At 38.7% G+C, this 23,225-nt stretch overlaps 1 protein-coding gene across 3 annotated transcripts in view; it reads right to left on the reverse strand.

Moving 5' to 3' along the window:
* The window catches only part of ZNF804B (zinc finger protein 804B), a 244,613-nt gene that overhangs the window by 14,901 nt on the left and 206,487 nt on the right, over window positions 1-23,225 (reverse strand). For 2 of the 3 annotated variants that reach the window (XM_049798601.1, XM_049798602.1), the window contains exon 2: window positions 20,873-21,016. In XM_049798601.1, the coding sequence (XP_049654558.1) occupies window positions 20,873-21,016 (144 nt within the window). Of the gene's footprint in view, window positions 1-20,872; window positions 21,017-23,225 lie in introns of those variants that run through there. The other variant, XR_007505813.1, reaches the window with a different exon arrangement.

Below are 23,225 nucleotides of genomic sequence, written 5' to 3' on the forward strand. Positions count from 1 at the left end.
TCTCGATCCCCAGGTGTAAGAAATCAGGAAAGGAAGGCAAGAGACCGGCATGGCTGAGTCGAGACCTGCTGGTCAAACTAAAGGGTAAGAAGGAAATGCACAAGCAGTGGAAGCAGGGACAGGTATCCTGGGAGGAGTATAGGGATGCTGCCCGGTTGTGTAGGGATGGGGTCAGGAAGGCCAGAGCACGACTGGAGCTGAAATTGGCAAGAGGTGGAAAGAATAATAACAAGGGCTTCTACAGGTATGTCAGCCACAAAAGGAAGGTCAAAGAAAGCATACCCCCCCTCCAATAAAAAAGACTGGCAAACTGGTAACAGCAGACAAGGAGAAGGCTGAGGTACTCAACAATTTTTTTGCCTCAGTCTTCACCGGCAACTTCTCTTCCCACAGCTCTTCAGTGAATGGGCCACAAGATGGGGACTGGGGGAGCAAAGTCCCTCCCACTGTAAGAGAAGATCAGGTTTGTGACCGCTTGAGGAACCTGAACGTATGTAAGTCTATGGGACGTGACAAGAAGCATCCCAGAGTCCTGAGGGAGTTGGCTGATGTAGTTGCCAAGCCACTCTCCATGAAATTTGAAGTCATGGCAGTCAGGTGAAGTCCCTGGTGACTGGAAAAAAAGGAAACATTGTACCCATTTTTAAAAAGGGTAGAAAGGAGGACCCTGGGAACTACAGACCTGTCAGTCTCCCCTCTGTGCCTGGGAAGATCATGGAACAGATCCTCCTAGAAGCTATGTGAAGACACATGGAGGACAGGGACATGATTCAAGACAGCCAGCATGGCTGCACCAAGGGCAAGTCCTGTCTGACCAGCATAGTGGCCTTCTATGATAGTGTGACTACATCGGTGCACAAGGGAAGAGTTAGAGATGTCATCTATCTGGACATATTGGGTTTGTGTGGCAAGGTTTTGGTAGCAGGGGTGTCTACAGGGATGGCTTCTGTGAGAAGCTGTTAGAAGCTTCCCCTTTGTCCGATAGAGTCAAAGCCAGGCAGCTCCAAGATGGACCCGCTGCTGGCCAAGGCTGAGCCCATCAGTGACAGTGCTGGAGTCTGTGGGATAATGTATTTAAGAAGGGGAAAAAAGTTTCTGTGGTACAGAAACTGCAGCCAGAGAGGGGAGTGAGAACATGTGAGAGAAACAACTCTGCAGACCCCTAGGTCAGTGAAGAAGGGGGAGGAGGTGGTCCGGGCGCCAAAGCAGAGATTCCCCTGCAGCCCATGGTGGGGAAGACCCTGGTGAGGCAGGCTGTCCCCCTGCAGCCCAGGGAGGTCCACGGCAGAGCAGATATCCACCTGCAGCCCATGGAAGACCCCAGACCAGAGCAGGTGGGTGCCCAAAGGAGGCTGTGACCCCACGGGAAGCCCGCGCTGGAGCAGGTTTGCTGTCAGTACCTGTGACCCTGTGAGGGACCTGTGCTGGAGCAGTGTGCTCCTGAGGGACTGCACCCCATGGAAAGAACCCATGCTGGGGCAGTTCATGAAGAACCGTAGCCCATGGGAAGGACTCACATTGGAGGAGTTCCTGGAGAGCTGTCTCCTGTGGGACGGACCCCATGCTGGAGCAGGGGAAGAGTGTGAGGAGTCCTACCCCTGAGGAGGAAGGAGCGTCAGAGACAATGTGTGATGAACTGACCGCAACCCCAATTCCCTGTCCCTCTGCACCACTGGAGGGGAGGAGGTAGAGAAAATCAGGAGTAGAGCTGTGCCCAAGCAGGAGGGAGGGGTAGGGGGAAGATGTTCCAAGATTTGGTTTTATTTCTCATTATCCTACTCTGATTTGATTGGTAATAAATTAAGCTAATTTCCCCAAGCTGAGTCTGTTTTGCCTGTGACAGTAATTGCTGGGTGATCTCCCTGTACTTATCTCTACCCATGAGTCTTTCCTTATATTTTCTCTCTTTGTCCAGTTGGGGGGTGTGGGGGTGATAGAGCAGCTTTGGTGGGCACCTGGCGTTCAGCCAGGGTCAACCCACCACACTGGACTTCTGTAAGGCCTTTGACACAGTCCCCCACAACATCCTTCTCTCTAAATCAGTGAGATATGGATTTGATGGTTGGACTGTTAGCTGGATGAGGAATTGGTTGGATGGTCATTTCCAAATGGTAGCGGTCAATGGTTTGATGTCCAGATGGAGACTGGTGACAAGTAGTGTCCCTCAGGGGTCTGTACTGGGACTAGTACCATTTAATATCTTCATTAATGACATAGTGGGATTGAGTGCACCCTCAGCAAGTTTGCAGATGATACCAAGCTGAGTGGTATATTTGACACGCTTGAGGGGTGGGATGCCATCCAGAGGGACCTGGATAGGCTTCAGAAGTGGGCCCACGTGAACATCATAAAGTTCAATGAGGTCAATTGCAAGGTTCTGCACCTGGGTTGGGGCAACCTCCAGTATCAATACAGGCTGGGGGATGAAGGGATTGTGAGCAGCCCTGCCAAGAAGGATTTGGGGGTACTGGTGGATGAAAAGCTGGACATGAGCCAGCAATGTGCACACGCAGCCCAGAAAGCCAACGGTATCCTGGGCTGAGTCAAAAGAAGTGTGACCAGCAAGTCGAGGGTGGTGATTCTGCCCTTCTACTCCACTCTGGTGAGACCCCACCTGGAGTACTGCCTCCAACTCTGGAGCCGTCAGTACAAAAAAGACATGGGTCTGTTGGAGCAGGTCCAGAGGGGGGCCACAAAAATGATCGGAGGGATGGAATACCTCTCCTATGAAGAAAGGTTGAGACAGTTGGGGTTGTTCAGTCTGGAGAAGAGAAGACTCTTGGGACACCTTATTGAGGCCTTTCAGTACTTGAAGGGGCCTTACAAAAAAGATGGGGACAAACATTTTAGCAGGGCCTGTTGAGATAGGACAAGGGGTAATGGTTTTAAACTAAAAGAGGGTAGATTTAGACTAGATATAAGGAAGAAATTTTTTACAATGAGGGTGGTGAAACACTGGCAAAGGTTGCCCAGAGAGGTGGTAGATGCCCCATCCCTGGAAACATTCAAGATCAGGTTGGACGGGGCTCTGAGTAACCTGATCGAGTTGAAGATGTCCCTGCTTGTTGCAGGGGGAGTTGGACTGGATGACCTTTAAAGAACCCAAACTATTCTATAATTCTATCATCTCAGGCATAGACTTTTGATAGACAGAAGAAATTAATGCTATTGGTACGTTTTCATTGCTACAGATAATACTAATGTCTACAGTTTGCATAAAAGAGTACTTTGAATTAGTATACTTTGGGCACATGTAATAGAAAGAGAGTTGAGGAAGACATCTTGGATTTTTGTATAAAACATTGACAAGAATACAGTGATGGTTTTCATAATCTGTGTTTCCCTGCCAGATTTGCCACCCCTTGCTCTCCAGGGGGTGTCTGGCTTCAGGAACCATTTTTTCTATATTGCTTTCTCATTCACTCTCTCTCAATTTGAGGACCATAGGAACAGAGTACTGGGGGAACGCATTACTCCTCCTTTTGAGCATTCTGCCAGGTGCCATGCTCATCCCAGTACATGGATCTAACAGGGGTTCTCAGTGTAACTACTTCAGATGCTGGGGCAAATAACTGTTGCTGCAAGTATACTGAGAAGCAAATCGTCTTCTTATTCACAGTAGTGTAACTGCATTGATGTAAATAGATGGCAGATTTGGGAAAAAGAAGAAAAAATTTCCATGCGTTAAGTTAGAAAATAACATGTTATTATGAATTAAATTATTTTTTCCACTTACATTTAGACTTTTTTTTCCAGAATATCATTCAAAATGCATTCTCCAAAATGTTCATCATTCTGTAATGCATTGAAGCCCCAATTAAAAATGTAGTATACACCACTGCTTTCTTCAGTCAGCATTACGTATATGTCTCCTGTCATATTTAGAGAGCCTTCTCTGAATCTAAGTTCATGAACTAATGTGTTTGAGTGCCTGTCGGGCTTTAAAGATTGATTTCTGCTTTGCTGAAGAGCTCCTTAATTAAGTTCTAAACAGATTCACCATAGAAGGGTTAAATGAGTTAAAAAAGGACCGTGAATTTCAATAATTATTCTCTTGGGTCTAACCCCAACATTGGAACCAATGACATTGTTTGCAAAATGAATTCACACTGCAAACCATCAAATGAGAATGATAGTTACTAGAGAACATAACTAGACTTCATGTCTGAAGCTTACGGTATTAGCTCTCTAAGTGAAAGGGAGGAAACAGCAATGAAGGAAATTGCTTTTACTCCGGTAAATAAAATCCTAAAAATAAATTGGAAAGTCTATTATGTACAGAAATTAGCCATGAAATATGAAGCTCAAAAATAGCTGATAAATTTTCATTTGTTTTACCCATAAATAGCTATAGATCATTTTGAAATGTGTGATAATTTTTTGGAGTAGCTTATATTATAGTCAATCTTAACAGATTCAATATCGTTAGTGGGAGTGAATGGGAAGACAGAAAGAAAATATCCTGGTCTGATTGGGTTAGGGAATGAGATGATAGCAGGAGAGGGGAAAAGTCAGTCCTCAGGCAGGTCCTACAGAATCCATCTACAAGTGAATGAGATATTCACAGATCCAACCAGAAGAATAAATTACAGATGGCTGTTCAGAGGGCTTGTTTTCGCACGTCTTCATAGAAACTCCTGTTAAGTCAGTATGGAAAGATGGTCTGATGTAATGCAATGGGTCTTCATGACAGAAAGCATCAAGATCTACCAGTCCTCACCTGTGTCTTTTCTGGGGGAGCTTCTTACTGTTCAACCAGATCAGCAAATATTCCTGCTAATTAAACTGATTTCATCCATCACTGGATGAAAGTACCTCAATTTGTACTGCTCATGAGAATCCCCCAAGTAAAGTTGAAACAGATGGGTTTCATGGGGGCTATTTCCATAGGGGAGAGGACAGAACAGGCTTTTTGTGGCAGCAACACACTTGTCTGAAGACCTGAGCTATTTGTGGATCCAGCATATGTTCCACTTGGCCACCCATGTTTATATCAGTTCCATTGAACTTATTGTCATATGCTCCAACAAGCTGGCTGCACACTGTATAATTTGATTAGACATATTTGGTGCCACTTCAGAATACAGAGTAATTTACCTAGTAAAAGCAACACATTTGAATGATAAGAAACTTGGGGCAGGGACTGTGTCTTCACTGCATGTCCATATATTACCTCACTTGTTGGGGTGTCAAGGTCTCTTTCTTAGCCATATATTTTATTTCCTTTCCCTTCTCATTTAAGCAGTTTAAAGAGAAGAAACTGGTATTACAGACCCTGTGCAAGACTAGCTCCTTTCAAAAGTTTCAGTACTTCTTGTAATCTTATTTCAAAAATATTTAAGTGTTTTCCTCATCTTTTTGAAGCCTGCCTCAACACTGTTTTTGTTTGTTCTGTGGCAGGTGGAATACAAAATCACCTACATTTTAAGGAAAAGAGCAAGAGTCTGAATTATCCAAGAATTCAACAGGCAAGTCCAAAGCCTGGCCTCAAACTTTCTTCAATGTGGTCATCAGACTTTCACAGTAACAAAAGTGATAGTAGAAATGACTGTATGTAGATATTACATAGTACTTTCCGTAGACAGATCTCAGACTTCTTTTGAAACAGGTATCTTTACCGTGATATCATTTTACAAACGAAGAAATGAAGGCAAAGAGAAATGGAGTGACTTCTGAAAAGAGCAAGGAGGAGGCTGAATCAGCACTTACAGATATATGTTTAATTACCACATCTAACACTTTGTAAGCCCATTGAAACAAGAGGAAAGATTCCAGACATCTGAATTAAGCCTAAATTTTATTTACATGTATATTCAGTTGATTCTTGATAACTATGGTAGTGCTGCATGAACAACAATAAAGCATAAAGGATAAACCTCTTACAAACTATTGTGCTGCATCTATAGGTTTACATAAAGGAAAGTTGAATCAGCAGACCACTACACAGTGACTTTGAAGTGCTGTACCAGAGAAGAAGTTGATCACTAAAAAGAGTCATTTTAATATGCACTTGAGATAAATGTAGTGTTGTATATAGGTATCACTCACTGCACTTTAGATGAAAAGGTATGGTCAGGGCAAACAGTGAACAATATGTGCATGAACGATATTAATGGCAGCTGTAATGAGAAGCCTCATCTCATATGTCAAGGAAGTAAAATATTGCTTTTTCTAATAGGATGTAATAGCTATCCATAAAAAGTATTTTACATGGTTGTTGTTTTTTTTTTTTTTAATTCAATCAAAACTAAAATATTCTTTCTCTTGCATTTGCCTAAAGTAGACTGATGTCTTCTGGAGGATGAGAGTTAAAGGTAACCAGGGATCTAGCAGCAATACTATCCCTGCTCAAAGTAAAGGACGTCTGATAAATCACATTACCTTGCAGTTTTTGTCAATAAGAAAAGGCCACAAAGGATTTTTGCAATCAGCTGATCAAAACTTTTCAATAACGCAAGACAGAAGACATCCTGATTTGCTATGTTTTAACAGATAAAATGAGAAAAATCAAGTTACTTTGACAAGATCTATTTTACATAAACAACATTAAATTAAATTAATTACATTATCATTCTTTAATACTTTATGGAGTCCTGCATCAGTCATGCCAGTATTTTCCCTGGCGGGTGACAGATTTTCTTGTTTATTCTTTTTAAATCCTATCATGGCATTGTCTAGCTTCTAGCTCGATGCATCTTTCTTTAGTGCTCTGAGACATATTAAAAATCAACATAAATGATTAAGAGAGTTTATGGCCATCTTTTTCCTAATACTTAAATGTTGGTCACCTGAACCTGCTGATACAAAAAATATTTAGCTCTAGATTATGTTGTTTAATAACCTTTTTAGTTACTGGTAGAGTGGTACATCACATCATAAACATCATAGATGCGACAAAATCATATGGCTTTAACCCAATTATAGAACAGAAATCTGCGTTGAATAGTCCTTTTTACATGACTGCTAACAAGTAATTCATTTCTATTGGAGCAGAATATTCTTTATGTCCTCAATATACTTTCAGAAACCTTCTTGCCCTCACCTTTGACGACTACAGGTTTTCCTTTTGCCTTTTTACTTCCTCCATCACTTTTTTTCCAATTTTTTCACTTCTGATTTATGATCTTTACCATCCATTTTTCCTTTCTCTCCTTTATTATACATTTAAGCTACAGAGAATTGACTTTCCTTCTAAATGAGATCAGCTGTTTATAACCTATTTGGGTTTTTTCAGTTGTGGGATTTGGGTTCTTAAACCATCTGCCAAGTGCTCTTTAAAATTTCCTAGGACTCTCTCACATGTTTCCATTTGAATTCCTCCTCCCAGTCCATTTGGCAAGCTCATTCACCTTTATGAAACTAGATTCCTTCAAGAAGTGTATGTTACTGTTTGTTATTTATATAAATATAGGCAAATATTTTATTTGCATTTACTAAATAGAATTGCTTGGCTTTTTAATTTCCTGTATGCCTGTGTCGATCATCATAATGCTAATAACATATAGATTAAAGATCAGCTTTTAGAGACCCATAATGTAGATGAAGTATTTTTGTGCTATTCTTGACAGAAGGGAGGCCCACAGAGGAAGCAAATTCAGATGGATAATCTGTTAATTTTAATTTCTTCATGCATGGGATTGGAGTAGCAGTTTATGTTCCAGTCTTTGGTTTATTTACAGAAGGAGATGAACAGATGTCCCATTTTTTTTCCAGGGTAATTCACTCCTGCAATAGCCTGGTTTAGCCTTTGGTTATCTGAGACAATCTTCTGAGAACACAACGCAGTAAATTATACTGATTAAAATAAGTTATTTTGATTATATGTATTTGCTTGTATTTAATTCTTTTCCAAATTTGTCTTTCATTATTAATATGTGTTCTCTCCTTTGACTGTACTGTTCTTTCTTTCCTCTACTTGGCTTATCTATCTCTCTTCCCAGTTCAGCAGCATATCCCCCTGAAATAACAAAAGCAATAAGGTGCTTCCTAGGCAAATTCAGCGTGTCATGGAAAAAGATGACCAAACTGTGCAGAGTGAATGATGTCCTAATTTTCCAGTTTATAAAGGCAAAGATATTTTGGCTTATCTAGTACTCTTTTTATTGCCATGTGCTTAAAATATTATTTATTTGCAATTTATTTGTATTTGGTCCCCTTGAATGTACTGCTGTAGCAACCTGCAGCGCCTGAGGCTTTTACTAAGAGAGGGAGCTAAAAGCAAGCACATGGTCAACATATGCAGTTCAGTCCATTGGTGCATAACAGATCGCTGAGCTGCAACTTGACACCCTTCAGTTGTGATTCCAAAATTTACAATTTTTAATACTGTTCTAGAAACTGCTCCCTGGAAAGGGGGTGGAAATGAGCATGGTGCACTTTTACAAGAGCAATCCCAAAGTGCTTCTCTTATCCCCTTGTAAGTTGTGGAGCTATGGGAGGTAACATTTAATGTCCCCCACTCCCCTCTTACCCATGCTCCAGACTATGTCTACTTGTATTCACTCTTACATCAAATGATACTATAAACACATCTAGTTTTTCATGTAGAAATGGTCATTTTTAATACATAAAGCTAATCTATCACTCACTGCTTCTGAAATACTTTATGTCACTTCTCAAATTCTTTCCTGCCAGTTGACACAAACAACGTTTTAAGCAAGCTTTACTCTGCTACTCCCTCCCAGGAAATTTTTATTCCTCTAAAATTTGAAGTTGATCTTTTATTTATACTGTGGCTTCTTGTTCTAGTAATCTATACTTTTCTACACCCCTGAATTCTAATTATTTCTTGCAAAAAAGAAAGATTGTGAGTTTATGTACTCAAATGGAACAACAATCCTCTTAAAGTATGCACCAACACAGATACAATATGGTGATAGCTATATTCTTTGAACTAGGTGAGTTAATACTGTAAATTATTCTGGACACAAGGAGAAGTAGGGCAACTGGATCATACATTATCACTTTAACTTCTGAAAAAAATATTCCATTGTCTTTACAGGTATTATTGCTTTAGCTTTTACAAAAAACCTTGTGCAAAAATAAATAAGGATTTACATTAAAAATTGTGATCATTTCCCAGAAATAACAGAAAATCATTATAACAGTTATTGTACACTTCTCACGTGCTCCATGTTCAGATTTATTAGGCTATGACTTGTTGTTTTGCATGTGTACAGGTCCAATTTATTATTATTTTCAAATTGCAGGTCAGAATCTTCATTTTCTTTTCTAACCAAGCAAGGGGACATTATGCTGTGCTAAATTTCAAAATGGGAAGGAAATCAGAATATCACATGGGCTATTGAGAGCCATAATTCCGTCAATGAATTGAATGTTTGGTGTAACCCAGGCTCAAATGATATAAAAGTAATGCAGAACTCAGAAAAGATGGTAATTAGAAGCTGATGAGAAGACTGAATTTTGCTTTGAAATAAAGAACAGGATGAGGTTAATCTGAATATTCTGGGTTCCTTTTAAAAGTTAAAAATTACATTTTACCTTTTAGGCCATATTTTTGTATACAGGTATTAGTAATTATGTGATTTAATAAATTGTATAGTTTTACCCCTAAACATATTACTTTACCCAATAATTCCTGGATTAATTATGTTTTAATATTCACACAATCAGATCCTTATCTAAGACTGGAGATCCAGGGCAGGTTCAGAATACAAGCAATAGGTTTTATCACTTCTGCTGGTTATGATATACTACCTTGCCAAATCCCACAGATCCTAAATGGAAAGTGTAAATACAGAGCAATGGAATGTGACTGCACTTGCACTTTTAGACATCAGTATTTAAGTGTCTGGTTTGAAGGAAGCAGTGCTAAGAATCCATCAACAAGCTAAGTGCTGAAAACAAGCAGAGAAATGCTAACTACAAGCATAAAGTATCCTAAAGGGTTCCAGGGGGGTTCTGTCAATTCCTCTATACTTACACACTTGTTTAAAGAATTTCTGTTCTGCAGGAAATTTTGATATTTGGGATTTCTTTACTTTTTATTCTTACTAGGAGAGGTGAAATTTTGAAAACTTATTAAAAAATGAAAATTTCAAGTGCTTCCAGGTGACTTGATGTCAATGCATGTAAATAGCAATGAAACATAATGCCTTAAAGTTACAATTTTCATCGTTATCTCAAGAATAGTAAATATGTGTAGACGTAACAATATTTTTAAAGTATTTGCAAATACTTTACAAGAAATTTTTTAAAATCTTTTTTAAAGTAACACTGTTGAAGCGAAGTATTTTAAACTTTATGAACCATTTCAACCTGATTAAAACTAAATGATGTAAACCTTTTGAATGAAGAATGGTTTTGATCTTCTCATGTTCCTGCAAAGCCATTCTACTCTAAAAATAGCATTTCCTGATAAACACGTATTTAGTTGCCAACTTTTTTGGTTCAGGAAACATTTAGTTTTTACTGTCCCATCACCTGTGATAATATATTTGTTTGGTACTCACATGAACGTTGTCTACATTTCTCTAGATATTCCCTTGCAATTTAATCTGAAAAGGTGCTTAAAGACGCCTCATCTTTTTAATGGCTCCTGGTGGAGCCTAATTATTATGAAATTCCAAAAGCTGTGAAATGATAATTAGTCTGTGTTACCTCCTTTATTTTTCCCTTAGAGACATGTTAAAAGATGTTAATTAATGTTTTTTACTAAGTAAGGGTAATAAATGACTAATCTCACCATTTTTATTGCTGTCTTGGTGATGCACATATATGCTTCTGTTTGCTTTTAGATATTTGTTTCTGCTATGAACGCCCCTTAAAGATGTACAAGGCACATTGTACAGTTCCTCGAACACAAACATAGTTGATTAGCTTGACTTTAAAGCTCCACAGGAATCAATTGCTCAGCTACGTTCTTGCACATTAATTACTGCATGGAAGGTGCAGACAGTCAAAAATGAACAGAACTATAATAGATGCAGATTCTAGACAGATGTTCATAGCACCAGATATACTTTGTGCATGCCAATGGGATTAGATGAGTTATTATTTTTCCAGAGGAGGGAACGATATCAGCAAGAGAGCACTGTTTAAAAGTTATGCAGAAGCTGACAGGAACATAATTTTTCTGTGAACATTTGAGGGTAAAACATTTTGCTAGCAAAGCTAATTGTCCAGTATTTCCAAAAAGCTGACTATAGCACAGAATTGCCCCCGGTAAGATATGTACAGATGTCCTGTAACCTGCACAACAGGTCCCTTAAATTGGCTGAACAGTACTTTATTCTGCAAGTCATTCCACAAATATGAATTAAAGTAGTTGTGTACAGACAGCAATCAAAGACAACTACAGCATCTGGCAGTGCTTTGTCTTATCACCTCACTATTTGAAGCAAGACTTTTAGAGCCTGACCTTAAGATAACACCGGTTATTCGAGATCTACTGATTTAACAACAACAACAACAAATAATTTGCAAAGTATGTATGTGGCCTATAAGCAACATTACCTAATGTTTGCCAGTCTTTCAAAGCTGGCACATGAAATATAATGTATGTCTGTGTTCAGTCTTGCCCAGTCCTTATTAGTTCATGGTGAATAGACATTTTTGCATGAATGGTAACAATTTACATAGAAGTAGGTAGAAAACTTGCTGTATATTTTGCTGCTTCTGTCCTTACTACTGTCATTTAAAAAGTGGAAAAGAAATCTGAATACAGACTTTTAAAAAAAAAAAAAAAAAGGCCAGCAACACCCAATATAATTTATCTTGTTCATTAAACAATACAGGCACAACTCCAGCCTGACTGCCCTAAAGGTTAACTGAAAATGGGAATAATAATTTAAACATAAATATTTAGGTTCTCCATATCTATCCCATTTTCTTGAGTAATATCCTGTGTACTGCATATATTAGCATTCAGAACTGAGAACTAAAATGCAATATGTTGATTTTAATCAATCCTTTTTACACAGTATGAAAAAGTGGTATGACTGGCTCAAAAACACTTTTTATTTGAATGGAATGTTTCAGAAGTCTTTTGTTTCAAAATTTATTGAATTTACATTGTAATTACCATGTTAAATCAGTCATAACAGAATGTTTTAATTATTTTCGTTTGAGAATTTTTCCTTATCCATATTTCAAATGGAAGCAAAGTTTGAAACAATGGGAAGTTATTTGAACCAGAAATGCTGAATTTCAACCAGATTTACTGCAGATCTCGTCTATACATAATTAAATAAGAAAATGTTTCTTCATGTTCTGTCCGGGGAATTATTGGACAAATTAAACCCTAAACTGATATTTTGGGGCAGATTTCCATATTTGTCTGTGGTTTGGCATCATGGTTTTCTTACAAATCTAATCTTTCAGATTCCTTGTTTATTTGAATAAGCCACCCATTACACTGCATCAACTATTCCTTCTGCTTGAAAAATTAGTTGTAAAACTTTAGTAATTAAAAAGTGTACCCTCTGAGAAGAATAGAAAGGACAATAACACAGGCATTAATGGAGAGCACTTCCTCTAACTGATATTCTGGTTATTGCTATGTCTTAAATGCCAAAATCTGATAATACACTTCTGTAATACCTTATATAATGAAATGCTTAAGAAATATCTTACAGTCGTTGGACCATCATTAACAAGTATGAAATTAGGTGTCCCATGGGTTTTTTTCCAATTTAAAGAGGGTTAAATTGCTAATTTACATGTTAATTAGCATGCATTCTAAAGAACACCAAATGTAATTCCACAGCATCTAGCATTTAACAATTCAGCTTATCAAGACATTAAATTTAAAAGCAGCTCTGCATTATTTGCAAGAAGTTTTTTTGAGGGCTAATGATGACAGGAATCTCATTATTCTAAGCAACGTGCAATTTAAAAAGGATGAATACTGCCAATTTATTTACTTTATCACTGAGTAATAAGAAAGCAGCAAAGCATTGGCAGGGCAGCAGGTTCAGCAGTTCTTAATAAGGTCCACTGATCTGCACAGACTGGTAAGTTTAAAATAAAGGATTGTTTCTGGTGACATTTCTTTGGAATCTGTTGCCTCGAGTCGCGCCCAATCACTGGAGTGTGCTCAGTGGTATTTGATAATGTTGTTTCTGCTGCTCTGGAGCTACTCTGGTACATGCACTTGCTGTAGTGCGCAATTGAAGCATCTCTGTGTAGCATAGCTATAAATACAAGCCTCCCCTCATAACATTTAAGAAAATATTCCATCATATTATAAACTAAGCATTCACTTTAAGATAATTTCAAACTGGCAAAATAAATATTCTTAGTACAGTGATGCCACAGAATTATCATATTGTTTATATTCTGCTTTTGCTCATATGCTGTACACTACTCCTTTCCTTAAATGCTGATGTCATCCCATATTGCTTTATGTTACCTTTATTTACATTAGTTTCTGTGATGTGACATAGATTGTCTGTTTAACTGCACTGCTACTTCAGCATTTCAAAGATGCTGGATTGCAGATACTTAGAAGCACAGCAGCTGTGATGCAAACATGCTTTTAGAAAGGCAGGATTTCTCTATTTCTAAATAACACAAAGAAGCATTCAGGCCAAGAAAATTTTGGTCTTATCTATCAGTGGTAAAAGATGGAATTTTACATGAGCAACAGCATTATACATTTCATTCTTTGCTTTTTTTCAGACCCTAGACATTTTTTATGTTGTGTAAGTCCTTTGTATTATTTTCAGTACAATATTTTGTACCAATATATCTGTGGTATTCATGTTAACAAAATTAGAGTTGTGAAATGTGGTTTTCATATAGCCTATCTATCTGGTTGATTCACTCAGTTCCTCAGTGCTAAGTGGAATGGCTTAGACTTTGGTGGCTCTAAGTGGCTGAATACTGAGAGTCTCCTCCTGTGCTTTATCCTGGTATTTTCCCTTGTTTGTGGATCTTTTCTCCAGGTCCTTCCTCTTGTAACTCCTTTTTTTCCCTTTCTTGTGCACACCTTTCACTGTCTTCTCATTTCAGAGTGATACTTCCATGCCTTTCTGTTCTTGCAATTTCTGTATCTATTACACCTTTTGTCATAATTACTTCCTAACCCCATTTCTCCTTCTGTTTCCCCCTCATTTCACATCATCAGTTCCTTTCTAACCAACATCTTTATCCCCTGCACAAGGTGGATTCATTCCTCAAGTATGGTCCATCTTCAATACTGAGTCAGGGAGTTTTCCTTAGGGAAAATGACATGCAACCTGAGAGTAAAGATTTTATTAAAGAGCACATATATTAAAATATGAGATTAAGTCGTCCAAACAGTATTGATTCTCGTACCTTACAACTTCCTTATTCTTGACTTTGCAAATACTATCTATTTTATTATAGTTTACTAAAGCTTGTGATCCAGAAAGAAAATTTCAGCTCAATCTCTGAGAGCAATAGAAACCTGGGTCTTAAAATGCAAAGTGTTTGGAACCCTTAATTATAAGCATCACATCCAGTTCTGTATCTAACAATCCAGTAGAAACCAGGGAGTAATCTAGTGTGTAATCAAAACTGATTTAGGAAAAAAGGGATGACTATAAGGAGTTACTTCAGAAGAATAAATTCTGAAAGAATGAGAAGAACTTTTTAAGTTAATTATGGGAAAGGCAGTGTGTGAAAATGAAAACTATTCAGCAAGAAATTATCAAAAACCTGCTCTTTGGGAACAGTTACAGTCAGAGTGGAAGTAATTTTGGGGAGTGTGAAAAAGAACACACACTGCAAAATCAATGTATGATGAAAAGCTAAGAAAGTGTGAAGCTATAACAGAAATTAGAGAATGTAATAAATGGCATAGGCATAAGCAACAATAAGAAAATAACTGGTTTCAGGATGAGCAAGAGAACAGTGGGTCTTTAAGGCAAAAACATACTGTAATGATACGATAGACTATAGAAATGAATTCTTTGCTTTTAGCTTTGGTTTTCACATGAAAGTAAACAAGACTTATGCCAGAAATGTAAAGAGTATATTATTTCCAATGGAAGAGAAAGATGAGTTTAAAAGGAAGGAGCAGGGAAAATTGAATCAGTATGTGTATTGTAGAATAATGAATAAAATAACAGTTAAGAATTCCTCAGCATCAAAACCCCCAAATTCAAGAGAAATTAAATATTCTGATGAAGCAGAAGAGCCTGATAAGGGGTATACAGATGATCACTCTAAATAACTGTGTAATGGTTAATGTAATAAACCGGTAATACATTTGCCTAAAGCTAAAATAAATGGGCATTTCACTGAGATTAAAGAATAATTTGTGGAAAAATCTGAGAAACTGTTGACCATATTGAATCATACTTTCAGTGTTTTGATTTATCTGTCAGAAGCATCCAATCTGACCAGAGATACTTCTGGTAAACGTTCTGAAGATGGAAAAAATAAATAATGAGTAATAACCTTCATCTCTAAAACCCCTCTCGTAAAACATCTGAACACCCTTCATTTTATGCAGAATATTTTGATTTCTTTTTGTGGGCATGCTTATAGGCATACATCTTAGAAAGTTCACAGTTGTTTTCAGGAATGGGCCTAAATTTACACCCTCCAAATTGCACACACATAACAATTTCTGTATGTTTCTGTTGCTTTTGAGCATAGCAGTCTATTGGTACCTAAAAATAGGAGGACGATAACTACTCCACATACAAAATTCCTTTATCACTTCAAGTCCACTTATAAACCAGCTGTTTGAGTGAATCTAACATCATATCACTGTTTCTCTTGCTTGACTCCTTTTCTTTTATCTTTAATACAATTCTGGATCTGGCTTTCCTACTAGGGATGTGACAAATGTGAAAATTTTATTAAAAGTATGCATGTATTTCTTAACAAGCATCAAACCAAGGTGTTTTTTGTGAGGTTACAGGAGCAGAATGCTGATGGCTGCGGACAGCACCTCCTACTAACTGAGAGCAAGAAATGCTGAGGCCTTTTGTCATTCTGGTTATTTTCTGAGGAGGCCACAGAGAGTGCAGACCTCATGTGCAAAACCTGGCCCTAAAAAAGCAGGCCCTTCTTAACGGCCAGTGTCCTGATGCAGAGAAACAGAAGTGGGGCTGCAGGGAAGGACGTTAGCCTTGTCCACCTGAGAGTACAAGAGGGACAGTGGGTCCACCGATATATCAAGGTAAAAAAGCAGAGGCTACACTAGCACACATAGTACCGGACTTTCATGCTGGGGCAGCCGTTTCTATTTGGTTAGTGTGTTCTTGCAGGTAAATATATGATACTTTGTCCAGAAGGAGGTTTCCTGGTGTTGCTGTCTTTGCCTGATATCCAGGATTCCAAGGTGAAATCTCTCAGATATTGCCAAACAAGTTTCCTTTCCTCCAAGTGAAAATTGTTTGGGTAATAAGAGAGGTGTACCCTACAGCCAAAATACGGGACTTACTTTTCCTCCAATAAACATACAGATGCTGGAAAAAACACCCTGAAGGTGAATGAACAGGATCTCAGCATTACACTCATTCCTGGAGCTTTCTCTGTGTTCACTTATCTGTGCACTTTCTAGGTGGTAGAGGCAACACTAGCTAAAATGTAAGTATATTTGCTAGCTTTGATGTTTAACAGGAGCTAAATCTGTGCCTGAATTAGAATTTAAATCGACAAGCACCATAAAGGCTTAAAGGCAAGTGCCCACAGCTGTACACACTAAATCAGACTTTCATGCAAAAAATATACCCAAGTGCTAGTATGCATGGATTTAAATACTAAGATACAGGTATGTGCGTGTGAACTAGTGTAGACTGAAGGTTCTGCTCAGCACTACTTATACGGTGCTGCCTGCTTCAAGAACACTAAAATTTAGATTTTTTTTTCATATGAGAGAATGTCATGTACTTAACTGTATGGCTAAAATTTGACAACAAAACTAAAAGACCTGTTTTGTCATTAGAAACCCCAAGATGGCAATACAGTCTTGTTTTTCTTTGCTGCTTATTTCTATTATTATCATTATCATCACAATTATTACATGGCAGTACATGGAACAGGTTTGTGATTTTCTCCTTTCTGACATTGAAAAGCCTTGGTGATTGCTAAGGATTATTTATACAAAAATTGAAAGCTCCACCTACTTCGACATTAACTGAACAGATGAATGCTATGCACGACCTGGAGGTATTAAAAGATTCCATTTAATAACGTTAGCCAAATAGACACCTCTGCTCAAGTTTGGCTTCCTTTTATAGATACGCATGACTTACTTAACAACCCTGTTAAAAATTCTATACTTCCATATTATTCTCATCTTAGCATGTAACATACATCCACATATATTACATTTTCAGGCAGCAGCCTATATTGATTATCTATATACTAATCGCTTTTGAACGAATTCACACCAGGAACCTTATCCTTTTCCACGTTCAGATAGTTTCGACAGAGCCAAGGTAATCAGTTCTGATGCAGTTAACTGTTGTTGCGGAGAACACAGCAAGCAAGAGATAGCAAGCATCGTTCACCTTGATGCTTCATGACAGATACTAGAGATTTATCAAAGGTGCTACTGCCCGTGACTGCTGCCCAGGAATTTATAAAGTCATAGATCCCATAGCAAAGGAAAAACACAGAGGAAAAAAGCTGTTGATTTCAAGTGGGTTAGCTGGTACGTGCTAAGCCAATGGGACATGTATGCACAGGGCTGTACGGTGATGAAAGTTTAGGTGCTCCCAGGAAAGTCAGCCGCACTCCCACACCAGCCTTGTTAAATATCAGGCCTAACAACAGAGGGCTCAGGTAAAGCTGAGTGGGAGGGAGCACAGCCTTCCACTCAAACAGATTTTCTGGGTTCACTTTATCCAGCCTTGCACTGAAAGTAATTAATTTCCAATAACAGGTAATATCAGTGAAAAATTATTATAGAGTATTGCATCAGGAAAGATGTTGGCAACATTAATTAAGACTAATGCTGTCAAGACAACCAAAGAAATAAGAGCTGCTTAATACTCAGTCAATATTACTCAAAAATATATAAATCATATTAGACCCCTCCAGGGCTATTACACTGTTAGAAGATAATGAAAATATGGGCAGGGAAGATCTTTGATGTTCTGTCAAAGTTTTCTTTCTATGCATATGTGTGTGTATATGTACACATACATATGTAGTATTTTTACATAATAAGTATGAATGTATGTGGCATGCAGAGAGAGAGAGAGAAAGTCTCTCTGAGTATACTGCTTTAGAATAACCTAACACAGCAGAAAGACCAGTTATGCAAACAAGGCCAGACTGTCATCAAAACATTTTGCAGTTCTCTGAGGACAGGGAAGGCAATGGCTGGTATGCCAACTGCTAGGTCCAGGACTCAGTACCTTCTGCTTTAACAACTGGTTGAAATCATAGATAAGAAAACGGATCATAAAATTAATTTTATAAAACCATAAAACTGTTAGATTAGAGTCATAGTTCTTTGAAAGAAATCTGTTTCCTCTGGAAGAGAAACAGAAGTACTCAGTGCAATATCCTTTTTTCTGCCTTTATATCTTCTCTAAGCAGCATTGCCACTTTAATACAAATTTTGAAGTAGTAGAATTTAAATGGGAAATCACGTGGGAGGACTACACTGTATTGTTACTGAGATGTCAAGAGTCCCTCATTTTAATTTACTCTCCATTAGAAGAATGATGCTTAGAAAATATCCTTGAGGATGACTAAAAGTACCCTCAAATTTCTGCTGGGAAACAGAAAACATACCTTAGGAGAAAGAAGCTTTTCTGGTGGCTACAATCCCTCCCAGAACAAACATTTTGAAACTAAGCTAACTAAAACCACAGGAAACCATAAACTTGTTTTCTTTGAAGATTACTCTGATAAAAGTAAGAAGAATAAAGGCTCTTCCGTGACCGACTATAAAAGTCAGAGAAAAGGGTGCATCCACACTATTCCTAGAGGCAAACTGATGCTGTTCCCAGACTTGGCGGAGCAGTCAGGAATTGAGAGGGGAGAAGAAACTGAATTACCCTGTCACATCAGGAGGGTAGCTAGCTAATCCTCTGCTAACTGAGCTTCTGAACTACATCTGAAAGGGCAGGATGGGGTGAGCTTGCACTGCCAGTTGATATTCTGTATGTGTCAGGCATTTCCATGCAGACTCAGCTCCCAGTACTATGTCTGGCAGCTTTTAAAGCACTAAATTTACCTAAAAATTAAGAAGGGTTTTATTGTTTAAACATTCCCCTTTATAACAGAAAGCTGCCAAAACCTCCCCTGCTCAACAACCCAATCATAGATGGTGCATCAAGCAGGTTGTGTTGTTTTGCATAAGCTGCTCTTTGCAGGGTGTGTGTGTGAAGAGAGAAGGGCACAAATGGATCCATTTGAGTTCAGATGCATTTCTGGTGAGTTAAAAAAACAGCTGAAGGGTGTAAAAAATTCTTTGTGCAGCAAATGGGGATTTATAGGGATTAGAGTCACATGTTTAGGGTCTGGAAAAGCATTTGTTTTGCATTATTATAACCATTTTTTATGGATTAATTAATGGATTGGTGATGTGAGGAATTGCTTTTGATTTAATACATAAGTACATTAGATGAATCTAGCTCTGTTTTGGGAGTGATGGGCCAAAACAGTCCCATTAATATGCATGGATAGCTAACTCTGGGTTGGTTGAATTCAGCGGGATGGTTCAGCATGATGGGTTGCAGACGCTAGGCAGTTTCTTAATGCAGTGCTGTGATAGATGCACACAGAAAATTCCAGGCTGATTTACATCCTCTATAATACTGCAAAAGACAATAAGATTGCTTGCAGTGAGAGTGAGGAGTTTTGCCTTTAGTGCTGTTTGTTTTACTCAGCATTTACTATTTCTAGTCCTCTGTCAGAAATACCAGCAGCTTCTAAATGATTCATATATTTGCAAGGTAGATGCTGACCCTGGTGCACCCAGAAGTGTGATCACCCAGAAGACACTAATACCCTGGCAACCTGAATACACACAATACACAAGAACTTGAACTGTGTAACGCATGTAAGCGCTAGCAGAAAACAGGAGAAAAATGTACATCTATGGCATCCTGTTATGTGTTCTAACTTCTTACATCTTAGATTATCAGTTATGATCTGTTCATCAGAGGTTCAGAAATGCTCACTCCTGAACTTTGCAAACATTTTCTTCTAATTCTGGACTGTTTATGTGCATTAATTGCACTTTCGTTCTGTAATGCCAACTGAAATATGGATTTTGCTAAAATTGGAGGAAAACTAGGATGTAGGAAGCAGACATAGAAGGATAATAGGTGTGTATGGGTAGGATACACCTACCACATATAGATCTGATAAAGTTGATACAAAAGCAATGACAAACAATTAGCGTCTATTATCTTTTCCAAAGAATCCAGTATCTTGTTGTTCAAAAGTAGCTGTTATTTTATATTATGTTCTGCATGCAAGGCAGAATATATTCCACCCTGAGAAACATTATGAGACATAGATTTCAACTTCAGAAACATATGCATTTTTAAAAAAAATAAACTGCTGTTCTGTCCTTGAATCAGCATGACCAGCTTGAAACACTGTGGTCATATGCATTCTGCATCCGAAAGAGGAACCTGGATATTTGAGGAAGTGATCCCTCCCCCTCCCTCTAGTTTATAAGCAATTCCACATTTAAATACAACAAACTCAGTGTGAATATTGGTACTGAGCACCTACCTAAAACTATAGACAGTGATCTTTCAGTCAAAGGGGCTTTAAATAAATTGTGGTGAAGATTAAAACAATGAGTATTTTACATTTTATTTTAATGAAAAAATAGCACGTTGAAGTAAAAAAGCATCAGATGTTAAATTGTCTTCTACTTGAGTGAATTTAGAAACCTCCCACAATCAATGAAGAAGGAAGATGGACTGCTGTAATATGCATGGACATTCGTCAGGTTTACCTGCTTGTGAGCATGGTCATAAGAATTGATGTGGTTGTCAAATTCCTGGTGTTTGTGGTACTGCTTGTCACACAGTTCACAGTAGAAGTTAGCCTTCACATCCTCCAGAGCCTTGGCTGCAGCTTTCTCCTTCTCAGCATAGTCCTGCAAAGGCAGAAGCAAAGGAAGACACTTTGCTACAGATTGTGACCTCATGCTTCAGCAGCTATTTTTGTCATCCACATTAAAAACACTGGACCGACTAGGACTGCTAGATCACCGGGCTCCATCCCAGTATCAAAGCACACAGCAAGGAGGTTTTGGTCTTAAGTTGGGTTTAATAAAATAGTTGCATAGTTATTCTCCACTACTTTTTGTAGGTACTGTAGTGAGAACAGTAGAGAGGAATGGGGGTGTAAAATGATACCGGCAGGACGCTGCCTAGCTCTGGGGGAGGAAAGCTGAGCAATGAAGAAGACATAAGTCACCAGGTGGATGTACACAGGTTAGTCTGTTAACTGTTACAGCGCTGTCCCAGTTTGCACCAATTATGTGTCTGCTCTTTCAGGTATTATTGCTCAGAAGAAAGAAACTAGTTTTAGGCTGATACTAAGGCAGATTATCTTTTGTCTTCTGCTTTCTACCTTCTATGAAATATTCAGCAGGGCCAGGCAGCAGCTGGCTATGGCTGGCTGAGATTTCCCTGGAGCACAGCCACCTCAGCAGGAGCCTTTTCCGTGCCACCCTGTCCTTTCCGCATGTCTGTGTGAAGGGACACACCATCCAGACCACCCAAACTGAATGTAACTGTCACCAACCCAACACAGACCACAACCACTGACAAGAGCACTAGCTCAACTAGCTCATGTCCAGGCTTCAGCAAACACAGCTGAAAACAGGGGAAACACAATTAGTTCCTAGGTAGTCCCCCTCCGTGTCTCCCTAATGACTCAGATGGGTGCTCTGGAGAGTCAAGTACTTTGATTTCAATGTATAGTATTAGGTAAAAGAGAAAACTTAAAACATAGGAGCCAAAAGTTACTGAGCTCCAAATAACGTACTTAAACAAGGGGCCTGATATTCAAAATTGGCAGAAGCCTTTTGTGAACCTTATTTCTTTTAAAAGATCTTCATTATATTGTTATTATTACGACACTTTCTTAATTTTACCTTAGAGTTTAAAAAGCAAACTTGTAATATGGAAAACATGAACGAAAAAGTTGGTAAAGGCAATTCATTTTATATTGGTATTGACAAGCTGATATTACTTGAGTGTACGTAATATATTGCCAGGGATTGCAGTAATTCATCATTTGCTCTAACATTTTACTCACCTAAAGAAATGGGTACTTTCTGACACCAGGCTTTCTATGCTATGGAGTCAGGGCCGTCTTCTGTCTACGTGCTTTCACCACCCTTTGCGTGACAAACTCAGGACACCCCAAACCCGGGACACACTGCACATCTGGGACACCCTGCTCCCAGCACATCACGCTGCCCAGCGTTGCTCCAGGAGCCATGCCAGGGTGGAGGCAAGGCTTTGGGCACACCAGATCAACACAAATGCACATTCTGAGCCTTTCAGAGGTGGAAGGACTTTCTTAATGAGCGTCATGTATTTTGAACCTGAGACTTGGCCAAGCAGCAGGGGTGCTGGTTGTCAGTGTGACACGCTGAGCTTCGGACAGCTCTGCGCTGTGAGTCCTTACGCTCTGCCCTGGTCTTTATGCCATCAGGCTGGTGACAGTAGGTCTTTCTCACATGGTAGTTTAGAGGCTGCCGTTGCTAGCGAAATTAACTTTCCCTAAACTAGACTGTCTAGAAGTTAGCTGTACAGTCTAAGGCAGTAACCTAAGCTTCCTCTGGAAGAAATAGAAAAATGATAGCCACAGCCAAATGGTGATTAATCCCATCTATTTCAAAAACCTATTTTAGTATGAGATGAAACTCTCCAGAGGTGCTATCTCTCTCTGTTGACCACTGCAAGGCTCTAAATTACTAACCTGGCCTACATCCTTAATTCTTAAATTGCTGAACTCGGGGATAATGAATTCTATATTGTATTTCTTTACATTCAATTCTAAATCTCCCCATGAAACTTGCATGAACTGACCTGCTTGAAGACAGGAGGTCAAAGAGGAATTTTGTGCCTGGAATTTTGATTTTACATCTTACAGATGATACCAATGACATGTCAGTCCCTCCCACAGAGCAAAATCCAAATAAATCTCTTTCCTGCATGCATATGGCTCGGGTGGGTTACTGTACAGTGGTATACTTGGATTGGCCAATTGTGAAAACAGGTAGCCTGAGCTAACATTTCTCCACTTGAGAGGCTGTTCAATAATGGTGGTTAATACTTGATTGTATCAGG

The sequence above is a fragment of the Accipiter gentilis genome, chromosome 4 (genome assembly GCF_929443795.1).
Source record: "Accipiter gentilis chromosome 4, bAccGen1.1, whole genome shotgun sequence".
Classification (NCBI taxonomy): domain Eukaryota; kingdom Metazoa; phylum Chordata; class Aves; order Accipitriformes; family Accipitridae; genus Astur; species Astur gentilis.